This window comes from Pipistrellus kuhlii, unplaced genomic scaffold, assembly GCF_014108245.1.
Source record: "Pipistrellus kuhlii isolate mPipKuh1 unplaced genomic scaffold, mPipKuh1.p scaffold_m20_p_1, whole genome shotgun sequence".
NCBI lineage: Eukaryota > Metazoa > Chordata > Mammalia > Chiroptera > Vespertilionidae > Pipistrellus > Pipistrellus kuhlii.
In genome coordinates, this window is record NW_023425404.1 from 39,045,023 (window position 1) to 39,057,946 (window position 12,924).

Sequence of the window (12,924 nt, forward strand, 5' to 3'; positions counted from 1 at the left end):
TACTATTTTTCTCTACTATAGCATTTCTCAAACTTTTTGGTCTTAGAACCCTCTACAGTCCTAAAATTTGTGAGGTCTCTGAAGAGCTATATGGGTTACATCTACCAATACTTAAGATACTGAAAATGAAAACTGAGAAAAATTTTAAACACAATACACAAGCAAACATTCTACTATAAGAGCAATGTCATCATATATCATGCAGTCTGGAAAACTCCACTGACACTTGTGAAAGAATGAGAATGAAAAAGGCAAATAGCATCTTAGTATTATTATTAAAATATTTTTTACTTCTAGAACCCCTGAATCACTTTAAGAACACTGCTCTATCTAACCTTGATTCTTTTAACCTTTTCCCTATCAACCATTGATTACTGATTTGCAACTTTTGTGTACAGCAATAGTCTGGAGGCAGAGAGAAGACTAAGAACTACAGGTTTATAAAATAATCTTCAAATTCATTAATATGCTCACAGTCTAATCCCACTATTATTTCCTGCTATTGCATTTCCCACCCTCCTCCACTGTACTCCCCAAATAGAACAAACGTTTTTCTGCTTCAGCATCTTTGAATACAGCATTCCATTTGTGTGGAAGGCCTTTTCTCACTCATCCTTCAGACCCAATTCATAGGTTATCACTTCTTTGAAGCTTTCTAACACATCCCATTCCCAATTAACTTTTTCTGTAATTCCATAGCACATTTAGAACTTCTCACATTGCACCATGATTACTGTTCATAAGTCTGTCTCCCCACTAGTAGAGACCTAGATGAGAGCAGACTTGCATCTTTTTTTAATTTTAATTTTTTGTTAATCCTCACCTGAGGATATTTTCCAACTGATTTTTAAGGAGAGTGGAAGAGAGGTAAAGACAGAAACATTGATGTGAGAGAAACAAATAGATTGGTTGCCTCCTGCATGAGCCCTGACCAGGAGCTGGGCCATGGAGGAGCCTGCAACCCTTGTATGTGCCCTTGACCAGAATCAAATCCGACACTCTATCCACTGAGCCAAACCAGCTAGGGCCAGACTTGCATCTTATTGGTCTTTCTATTTCTAGTACCTCTCATAGTGGGAACCCAAACATTTGATCATTCACTTGAAGTCATGTCTTTCAGAGTCAGTTCAGCCTGGCCAGTGTGGCTCAATGGTTCAACATCGACCTATGAACCAAGGAAGTCATGGTTCGATCCCAAGTTAGGCACATGCCTGAGTTGGGTTGTGGGCTTGAACCCCAGTTTTGGGATGTGGGGATGCAGGAGGCAGCCAATCAATGTTTCTCTCTCATTATTGATGTTTCTATCTTGCTCTCCCTCTATGAAATCAACAAAAATATATTTAAAAGAGTCAGTTCAATGCTTATCTATCCCCAAATATTCCATAGTATTTTTTCCCCTTCCTCTGAACTTCTGCAGTACTATATATAAATTAAGAAGAAAACTGAAGTTTAAAGGAAACTGTTATAACCTTCCTACAAAAAGACTGGGAACTCTGGACCACAGGATCAAGTCCAATTCCCTACTTTGCATCAATTGGCTCTTCTTTACCTTTCAATTTTATTTTCTACTATTCTCCAATATGAACTGACCACCCCTGTCATCCAACTCTAACTCTCGCTCGCTCTCGCTCTCTCTCCAATCTATTTTATACTCTTCTCTTTCCCAGGAATTCCATTTCCTTTTTAAATTCTATTTTCCCTTAAAAACTTGGTTCAAGACCCAAAGATGCCAGGACGTTCTCTGGGACTATGCTAGACCAAAGGAAAATTTCCCCTTTTGAGATATCCAATGTATTTCAATCTGTTTCCTATAACCTAGTATGTATAGTGTATGGTCTTGTACCGCTCTTTGATCATTTCAAGTAAGTCAATGCTGCAACCCCAAACAGCTTTAAGAGCAGGCACAGTTTTCATTTAAAACATTTGAGGGCCAGGATGTACCAGATAATGGTAAGATTTCTAATCTTATTTCTTTTGCATCAAACCTTTCTAGTAACAGGGAGACGAAGGCATATAATAAATATTATACTATAGTATTTACTCTTTTAACTTGGATTTACACCTTAACTGGTCAGAACGTTCTTTTTTTTTATTTAAAAAAAATATATTTTATTGATTTTTTACAGAGAAGAAGAGAGAGGGATAGAGAGTCAGAAACATCAATGAGAGAGAATCATCGATCAGCTCCCTCCTGCACACCCCCCACTGGGGATGTGCCCGCAACCAAGGCACATGCCCTTGACCGGAATCGAACCCGGGACCCCTCAGTCTGCAGGCCGATGCTCTATCCACTGAGCCAAACCGGTTTCGGCAACTGGTCAGAACATTCCAGGTTATTTTTTGTGTAGGGAACATTTTATCTGCAGACATAATTATCAATTTGAAAATAAAATATGCTATGAGATGTATCTTCTCAGCACCTTGGAACTGCAAGCTCAGATATGATACTCCATTTATAGATAACTCACTCTGAGTCTGAACAAATATGTTTACTTTTGAAGACCCTCCCTTTAATGTTCCTTTACCTTGAATATCTTTTCTTATTTTAGTTGGTACAATTTTAGCTCCCTTAACACATTCTGATGCATGGTTACTGGTGATAATGCCAAACTATTTAAGAGTCAAAGAGGAGGCAAGTAAAAATCATGCATAAATGTAAAATACAATCTTTGAAAACCAAGAAGTTGTGGTAATTGGGTCTCGGACCAATACGTTTCCTTAAATGGAATTTAAGGGGCCACATCTTCTCTATCACCATTTCCTTAAGTGTCCACACCCAAATGGAACAAGCATTAGTTGAAAAATACATTACACATAACCATTAGAACTTGGTCCCTGACATCATGGGTTGATGATAATTTCTGAACATCATTTCCCCCCTTTATTCACTCTTTTACATATGTGATAAAGTCAGTAAGAAGAAATACATTAAAAAATAGTTTAAAAGTAATCGTAGGATTTAGGATGTCCTAAGCCCTAGTTTTTTGTATTATCAATCATAACTAAATGTTAAGTGAGACCTGAGGTTGCCAGCAATTCTTTCTGATATATGTATAATTCGGAGTCCCCGAATGAGTCTCATGTGATAAGAAAAGGGAACTGATGAGTGAGGAAAGAGGGGAGGAAGACATCAGTGGACAGGGAGCGGCTCCCCTACCCCGTTTCCCTCCTCCCCAAAAGCTATAGGAGACAGGAAGCCACAGAATGTACCTTCCAGGCCAGAAGCAAAACATTGAGGATGGCCAGCAAAGGGCAGGGTCCGTTCTCATTCTGGGTGATGATGGGTGTGTGCTCTTCCTTCCACTGGATCCACTTGATGTGATAGACAGATTGTCCCGGGAAGCGTTCCTTGGAGGCCGCGATCACCTGAGCCGCCTCCCCCTCCTCTTCCTCCCCTCTGCACAGGGGCACAGCCCCGGGCACCACCGCCGCGGCGCCCGCATTCCTCTCCTCCTCCTCCTCCGGGACCCTGCTCTCGGCTCCCTCCTCGCTGTTGAACTCGGAGCTACTGGGGAAAGAATGGAGGTTAGAGAACGACTCCAAGGAGTCCAGGCTGGGCGATTCCCCGGCGGGGCTCGGGTCGCTGCAACTGCTGCTGAGGCCGCCGGAGCCGCTGGGCTCTTCGCAGCCCGGGGCCGCTGCCTCCGGCGGGCAGGTGCCTGCGGGGTCAGGCCGGGTGCCCGCGAGTCCGGCGGGACCCAGCCCCTGGCCCGCTCCGGCGGCCTCGGCTGTCTCCGGGGAGGCGGTCACCTTGCGCTGCCCTCTCAGAGGCACCTTCTGGGCAGCAGGACTCTCCAAATCGCTCTCCGGCAAGTCCGAGCCCCGGGAAGCGCTGCAGGGTCCGGGGACCTGAGAAGAGCTGGCGGGAGCCACCGTGTCCGGGAGGCTCCTCCCGGCGGCGGCCGCCGCCCCCTGCCCATTCCCGCCGCCGCCGCTCTCCGCCGCCCATACTTCGGGACCATCCCCAGCCGCGAGCCCGGTCTCCGGCCGCCCTTCCTGCGCAGACGCTGTCTCCGGCGCTGCTGGCCCGGCGGCCACCCCGTGCTCTAGCGGTTGCTGCAGGCTCTCGGGGCCGCTCTCCATACCCAGCCGCCCGCTCCTCGCTTCTAAAGAGACCGCGGCGGGTTCTCCTCGCCCAGCGCCTCCGACGCCATGACAGCGGCACTGGCAGCTACTGCGCTTCAGCGTAGCCCGGGCCAGGCACGTCAGGGGCGGGGGGATGGGGGGGGAAAGGCGCCGGGAGCGCGCGCGCCGCTGCGCGGTCCGCCAGCTCCGGGCGTGCCCGCGCGCCGCCCCGGGGAAGGGCAAGCCGCGCGGCCCCGCCCTTTCCCGAGCGCGCACGCGCGCTGGCCGGCCCGCCGGAGCGCGCGCTCTCGAAGGGCGTGGCGTGGTGGGCGTGGCCGGGAGGAAAACATCCTCTCACTATGTGACCGGAAGTTGAACTCCGGGGCAGCCAGACCGCAAGCGGCTTATTTAAAGGCGAGGCGGAGGCTCACCGCTTGCTTGGCTGCGATCCTGGAGAGCCAGCTCTGATATGTCCCCAGTCTTGGGCTCGTAAATCCTGAGCTGGCGGTGGTAGGTGGCAGTACTTGGAAAAGAGCTCGCCCGCCCTTGAAGGATTTTCAGATTTGTTTCCCCAGCTTGTAATATGGAAAATTGAGCTATTTTCTTGCGACATGCAGATGTTAAAGGCTGGGGTCTACTGGAGATGCCTGGATGACTGCACTGAACAAATTCCAGTCTCCCTCCATGCTCCCACCGACTGCTGATGAAAACGTTCGCCCTGCAACTGGCGTCTGGACAATTGTGGATATTGGCCTGCGCAGGAAAAAAAAAAAAGAGTGGGCCCTTTGGGCCAATAATAATAAATTAGCTTGTGCTCGAATTAGCCAAGCCTTTGCGGTTCTGTTTACTTGGCATCACTTTTCTTGGAGTAGGAAGTGCCTGTTCCTGAAAAAGTGACTTTTCTAATTTGAACTGACACCTCATTAGGCCGAGCAATTATCAAAGAGGACAGAGTAGGCTGGAAGATTTTGGGTGGCAGTGGATTTGGGTCCTCTTCAAACCTGTTTCAGACAAGGTCCTTTTTCCCCTTAAAAAAAAAATTGCAATATTTTCTAAGATCTGGGAATACAAAATTTGACAAAACAGATCTTCTTTCATAGTCAGACATGAAAGTGCCTGATAACTAACAGAATGTAATCTTTTGTATCTCTTGGTTAGAAAAGATAGAATTGCAAAGGAGTGTTTCATTCACTCATTGAACACATTCCTTTAGTTAACTGTGATGTAAAATATACCATTTTAAAATAAATTAGTTACTTTCCAAAATTTAAAATTAATTTCCAGCCGAAACCGGTTTGGCTCAGTGGATAGAGCGTCAGCCTGCGGACTGAAAGGTCCCAGGTTCGATTCCTGTCAAGGGCATGTACCTGGGATGCGGGCACATCCCCAGTAGGAGGTGTGCAGGAGGCAGCTGATGGATGATTCTCATGTTTCTAACTCTATCCATCTCCTTTCCTCTCTGTAAAAAATCAATAAAATATATATTAAAAATAAAAAATAATACAAATACATTAAAAATAATTTTTAAAATTAAATGTATTGGGGTAATATCAGCTAGTAGCATAGTAATTTTTCTCCATGCTTTTGAGTTGTATTTTAAGAAGCAGTCCCATTCAACTCCTACATATTTTTTAGCTCCTTACTCAGTGCATTCATCACTAACATGATTACACTCTGATTTCTTCATTTAAAAGTTGTAGATATTATTTATTGATTGATTCCAATGGAAGATGATTTAATTCTTTTCTCTCACAACATTCTTCCTCTTGCTCCAAACTCCTAATTATTTAAAAAATTTCAATTAAATAAAGTACTCAAAGTTTAAAGTACTAGAGTTACGTGAATATTATTCACTAATAAGTGAGATATTTTACTATGACTGTGATTACATTTCTTGTTAAACATTTTGTTTTTCCTGGAATTAACAGTTGCCTCATCATTTTGTTTGTGTGTTTAACTCTTTATCTATCACTAACTCAGCCACAGACTTACCAGTATGGTCACCCATATCAAGTTGCCCCTCAGATGCATTTTAATCTTGAGTACATCCTCCTGGAACACTCACCTCTTGATCTGCTCTGTTTTAGAAATTTCTTCCTCCTTTCTTCCATCTTGATTCCTTACTTTTCTTGGATTTCCTGTTCTCTTCCTTTCTCCCTTTCCTTTTCCTCCTTCCTTCCTTTTTTAAATTTTTTAAATATTTTATTTATTAAAAAACTTCCTATGCCAAAACCGGTTTGGCTCAGTGGATAGTGCATCAGCCTGCAGACCAAAGGGTCCTGGGTTCTTTTCCAGTCAAGGGCATGTACCTGGGTTGCGGGCACATCCCCAGTGGGGGGTGTGCAGGAGGAGCTGATCGATGTTTCTCTCTCATCGATGCTTCTAGCTCTCTATCCCTCTCCCTTCCTCTCTGTAAAAAATCAATAAAATATATTGGAAAAAAAACCCTCCTATGTGACAGATTTGATTCACTGTATGCCCTTGTCTGGAATTGAACCTGGGACCCTTCAGTCGGCAGGTTGTTGCTCTATCCAATGAGCCAAACCAGATAGGGCTCAAAATGATTATTCTTTTAAAATTCTCTATTTTTCTTAGTTGGGTCATAGCTTTTCTAGTTTCTATGTCAGAAAAATAAAATCTTTTCATTTTTTTTTCTTTATTGATTAAGGTATTACATATGTGTCCTTATTCTCCCATTGCCCCACCCCACTCCCACCCCCTATTCATGTCCCCACCCCCCTGGTGTCTGCATCCATTGGTTAGGCTTATATGCATGCATACAAGTCCTTTGATTTCTCCCTCTTACTCCTCCTCTCCCCTACCTTCCCTCTGAGGTTTGATGGTCTGATACATGCTTCTCTGTCTCTGGATCTGTTTTTGTTTATCAGTTTATGTTGTTCATTATATTCCACAAATATCATGTGATAGTTATCTTTCTCTGACTGGCTTATTTCACTTAGCATAATGCTCTCCAGGTCCATCCATGCTGTTGCAAATGGTAAGAATTCCTTCTTTTTTATAGCAGCATAGTATTCCATTATACCACAGTTTTGTAATCCACTCATCTGCTGAAGGGCACTTAGGCTGTTTCCAAATCCTAGCTATGGTAAATTGTGCTGCTATGAACATAGGGATGCATATATCCTTTTTGATTGGTGTTTCTAGTTTCTTGGGATATATTCCTAGAAGTGGAATCACTGGGTCAAATGGGAGTTCCATTTTTAAGTTTTTGAGGAAATTCTATACTGTTTTCCACAGTGGTTGTACCAGTTTGCATTTCCGTCAGCAGTGCTTGAGGGTTCCTTTTTCTCTGCATGCTTACAAGCACTTGCCATTTGTTGTTTGTTGATGATAGCCATACTGACAAGGTGTGAGATGGTACAGCATTGTTGTTTTGATTTGTATCTCTCGGATTCTTTCTTTCTTTCTTTCTTTCTTTCTTTCTTTCTTTCTTTCTTCCTTCCTTCCTTCCTTCCTTCCTTCCTTCCTTCCTTCCTTCCTTCCTTCCTTCCTTCCTTCCTTCTCACCCAAGATATGTTTTTCAGTGATTAGGGAGAGGGACAGAGGAAGGAAAAGGGAGAGAGAGAGAGAAGCATTTTTATGAGAGAGAAACATTGATTGGTTGGCTCATGCAATCCCCTGACTGGGAATCAAACCCACAACTTGGGTATATGTTCTGCCCAGGAATTGAACCCTTGATCCTTCAGTGCATGGGACAATGCTCTAACCAGAGAAATACAGGCCAGGCCTATTGTCTTCTTTCTTTAATTTGATTGAATATACCCTTGGCTTCCTGAGAAAAAATGCATAGGAAGCACATTTTTGTAGATCACATATGTGTGAAAAAATATCTTTTATTCTATCTACATTTTATAGTTTGGTTGGATATAAATTCAACATTGGAAATACCTTTTCATCATTTTGAAGTCATTGATCAATTCTTTTCTAGATTCCAGGTGATTGTAGAGTTGGATACTATTAGACTCCAAAACCTTTGTATATAACCTGTTTCTTCTCTCTGAAGTTTATTTGATCTCTTTCTTCTTGGTATCCTGATATTTCAGTATTTGATATGTCTTTATTTATTGGGTCATGCTTTATTTATTGGGCTAGGTACTTGGTGATATTCATATTCAATGAAGAAACTTAAGTCCTTCAGGTCTGGGAAATTTTCTTTTCTCATTTTTTAAAAAAATAATTCTTACCTTTTATCTAATTTTATTTATCTTTTTGTTCTACTTTCTAAGAGATTTCCTCTAATTTATCTTTCAGTTCTTTTTAATGCATTGTTCATTGATATTACATATTTAATTTCTAAGAATTCTTTCTAGTTCCTTTTTATTGTTTCATGTATAATAATTTTGATATATTTTATTGATTTTTTACAGAGAGGAAGAGAGGGATAGAGAGTTAGAAACATGAATGAGAAAGAAACATCGATCAGCTGCCTCCTGCACACCCCCTACTGGGGATGTGCCCGCAACCAAGGTACATGCCCTTGACCAGAATCAAACATGGACCTTTCAGTCCATAGGCTGATGCTCTATCCACTAGTAAAACTGGTTTTAGCCATGTCTTAGAATATTGATTATAGTTTTTTAAATTGATTTCAGAGAGGAAGGGAGAGGGAGAGATAGAAACATCAACGATGAGACAGAATCATTGATCAGCTGCCTCCTGCACACCTGGGGATCAAGCCCACAACCTGGGCATGTGCCCTTGACTGGAATTGAACCTGGGACCCTTCAGTTGGCAGGTTGTTGCTCTCTCCAATGAGCCAAACCAGATAGGGCTCAAAACGATTATTCTTTTAAAATTCTCTGTTTTTCTTAGTTGGGTCATAGCTTTTCTAGTTTTCATGACAGAAAAGTTGGGCCCATCTTTCACTTTTGCCCTAATTTACTTGCTGAATATTATCTCATCTATCAAGTCTTGGCTGATATTATATACCACTTTCCTACTTCATTTGCCTGTAGTCACCCCCTAGCTTAGTGCTTATTACCTTACTAGTAGAGTGTGGCAGAATTCTAATTATTCCCCAGACTACGGTTTTCTCTTTCTCAGGTTTATCCTGCATAAACATGTAAGAGCTATAATTCACACACCTTGCTTTTATTTTGTTGATGATTCTACTAAAAATAATAAGATGGTTGTTTATTGTTAGCTGACTTAAAACGTGGCTCTGAGCAGAAGATGCTGAACGGATGTATATACCTTTACACCCTATAGCTTTCTACTAAGATACAGTGAAAAAATTCTGAGTTAAAATGAAAGGTTTCTATGTAACTCAAATTGCCCTGGCTCTGGCCCTCAACTGCTTATGCAGAAACTCCAGCTTCCTGCAAAGTACATTCCCTATTTAATTATTTCTGAGAGCCCCCATGAGGAGTCCCACACCTGTTCGAAAACAAATCCAATTCTATGATATTCTACCAGGTGCTGCTTCTATTCCATGCTGCTTCACCAGATGCTAGTCCGTCTTGGTGGTGTTGAAGTTACATGATGGAGAATGGAGGGAAATGACCTTCTTTTCCCTTTTATTATAGCTCTGCTATGCAACAATATTTGTGCAGTTCTCTCAGTTTTATTTATGCAGTCCTTTTTAAAAGTGGGACCCAAATATGGGTCCAGATAGGCTGCACCAGGAATGAATTAAAAGAATATATTTCTTTACCTTCAACTCAGAATCCCTACTCCCTTTGTCTTACACCAAGTGTTTAAGGTTTTGTTATTGGATCAAGCATATCATGTTTAAGGCTTAGGACTTCTTTCTTAGTATTTCTCTCTTCACACATGCTTCTGCCCTACCAACCCACCAGTTTGCCAGATATCCCTCAACTCTAGCACAGTCATTCTCAAAGTGTAGTTTTTGGATTAGTAGTATCGACCTCACCTCTGGGAACTTATTAAAAATGAAAATTCTCTACTCCAAGAATTTTCTAGTCTACAGAATCAGAAACTCTTAGTGTAGAGGTCTGTTTTAATAAGACCTGTAGGAGTTCTAATACATGAAAAGTTTTGAGACTTACTATTCTAGCAATTGGGAGAGCCTCCCCCCACCCCTATAGCAAATAAATAAATAAATAAATAAATAAACAAACAAACAAACAAATAAATATTTTATATATACAATACATATATAGAGAAGTGATCATTATGACCTAATGACTAGAATGACCTGTTGACCAGTCACTGTGATGCGCACTGACCACCAAGGGGCAGATGATCAACGCAGGAGTTGCCCCCTGATGGTCAGTGTGCTCCCACAGGGGGAGCACTGCTCAGCCAGAAGCCGGGCTCACAGCTGGCAAGCACAGCTGCAGGGTCAGGAGCCTCTCTAGATTCCACAGCAGCACTACCAAGTGGCAGCAGCAGATGCAGCTGGCGGGAATGAGTGAGCAGCACCTGGCTCTAGCTCCTGCTTGGCTGCCTGCCATTTGGCACACTCCTACATCCCCCCGAGGGGTCCGGGATTGCAAGAGGGCACAGGCCATGCTGAGGGACCTCCTCCTTCCCCGCCCCTCCCCCCATGCATGAATCTGTGCACTGGGCCTCTAGTAATAAAATTAAAAAAAAAAAAAAAAAAAAAAAAAGCTTCTATGCCCGACTGGTGTGGCTTGGTGGTTGAGCACTGACCTGTAAACCAGGAAGTCACAGTTTGATTCTTGGTCTGGGCACATACCCAGTGGTGGGCTTGACACCCAGTGGGGTACATAGGAGGCAGCTGATCAATGATTCTCATCACTGATGTTTCTATCTCCCTGTTACACTCCCTTCCTCTCTGAAGTCAATAAAAATATGTTTTAAAAAAGAATAAAAGCTTCTAAATTTACCTTCTATCACCATTTTGATTTTTCATTATTCTCCCAGAACTCCATAATGCTCCGAAGTTAGTCTTTTGGTCATTTTTTCAATGTACTCACTCAAGGATTTTATTTATGTTTGTGTATGTCCACCTTCAAAGTCATGTTTAAAACTATATTTTATCATTCTCATCATCAATGTTTCTTTCTCTTCCTCTCCCTTCCTCTCTGAAATAAAAATATATTTTTAAAAATAAAAAAGAGAATGTGTTGACTTGCTAACATGAATATCTAACTTATAAAATAATGAGGTGACATTTTGATCAAGACATAAGTATCCTGAGAGTTTAGCACCTGGTTGGCTGATCAAATCAGGGTGCACTGAGAAAAATCAAGCTTCTGCACCTTCAAAGCCAAGAAGTAGATTTTGGACCATGCAATGATATGAAGAGTAGATTCACCCAGGAGTCAAAAGGTCTCAGAGTTAAACAAACTTGCCACTGTTTCCTTATTTGTATTATATAATGGGATATACCTACTTCACAGCATTGTAAAGTGCTATCATGGTGCCTGGTACTATGTCAGAAATATTGTCTTGGCAGTCTGGCAATCTTTAAATCAGGAGTAGAACAAATATTTTTTGTGTGCCCTTTGCTTGCCTTAAAATTTCTATATCTCTGCCCTCTGCAATATCAGGATAATAATACAAGAATTTCCACAAAGTAACAAAACACATGACTAATTGCAGATGAGGAAACAAATAATATATATTTTGGACTAAGCTATGATTGAGATTAGTTAATGGTGGCTTAGTAGTTGAGCATTGACCTATGAACTAGGAGGTCACAGTTTGATTCCCAGTTGGGGCACAAGCCTGGATTGTGGGCTCAGTCCCCAGTAGGGGGGCATGCAGGAGGCAGCCGATCAATGATTCTGTCTCATCACTGATGTTTCTATATCTCTTTGCCTCTCCCTTCCTTTCTGAAATAAATAAAAATATATTTAATATATATTTTAAATTTGGAATTTAGATTTTAACAAGATAGCTTCTAATTGTTGAAAATTGACATAAATAAATAAAAATTGATTACAAGTCAAACCAAACATGTTCTGAGTCAATTTGCTTTATGAGCTACAAGGCTGTGACCAAAGTTTCAAATTCTAGGTAATATTTATTATTTATTTTTATTATTTTTATTTTTAAAATATATTTTATTGATTTTTTTTTTTTTTACAGAGAGGAAGGGAGAAAGATAGTTAAAATCATTGATGAGAGAGAAATATTGATCAGCCACCTCCTGTACACCCCCTAAGGGGGATGTGCCCGCAACCAAGGTACATGCCCTTGACTGAAATCGAACCTGGGACCTTTCAGTCCGCAGGCTGACGCTCTATCCACTGAGCCAAACCGGTAATACTTATTTAAAGACTGGAGGCCCAGTGCACAGATTCATGCACTGGTGGGGCCCCTCAGCCTGGCCTGTGGGGTTCAGGCCAAAACTGGCTCTCCAACATCCTCTGAGGGTCCCGGATTGTAAGAGGGCACAGGCCAGTGTATGATCGGGGCCAAGGAGGGCTCCAGGGCGTGTCCAGTCCCTCTTGCCCAGTCCCCAGCAGCTGGACCCCAACAGCAAGCTAACCTACTGGTTGAGCATCTGGTCAAATAAATGGTCATATACTTAGCATATTAGGCTTTCATTATGTAGTATAACTGAGGTATATTAAAATTGTTATGAGTTTATTGAGTAAAAATTGATTAAAATCAGGCAGCATCCAAATTAGCATATAGAAAGGAGCTATACAAAATGAAAGAGTTTAATAAGCAGAAGGGAGAAGGAATAAGGAAGTTGTAGTGGGCAAAAAAGCGGGTTCGTTATTATAGGCTCATTTTCCTTTAGGGCAGTGGTTCTCGACCTTTCTTATGCCACGACCCTTAAATACAGTTCCTCATGTTGTGGTGACCCTCAACCATAAAATTATTTTTGTTGCTACTTCATAACTGTAATTTTTGAGAACCGCTAGCAGGGTCGCCTAAGACCATCAGAAAACACAGATA

At 42.0% G+C, this 12,924-nt stretch overlaps 1 protein-coding gene across 2 annotated transcripts in view; it reads right to left on the minus strand.

Moving 5' to 3' along the window:
• Positions 1-4,206, minus strand: part of MINDY2 (MINDY lysine 48 deubiquitinase 2) — a 63,449-nt gene extending 59,243 nt beyond the window's left edge. For both annotated transcript variants that reach the window (XM_045582151.1, XM_036440595.2), the window contains exon 1: positions 3,211-4,206. In XM_045582151.1, coding sequence (XP_045438107.1) covers positions 3,211-4,083 — 873 coding nt within the window. In that variant the 5' untranslated portion in view covers positions 4,084-4,206. The remainder of the gene's footprint in view (positions 1-3,210) is intronic.
• Between the last annotated feature and the right edge of the window lie 8,718 nt (positions 4,207-12,924).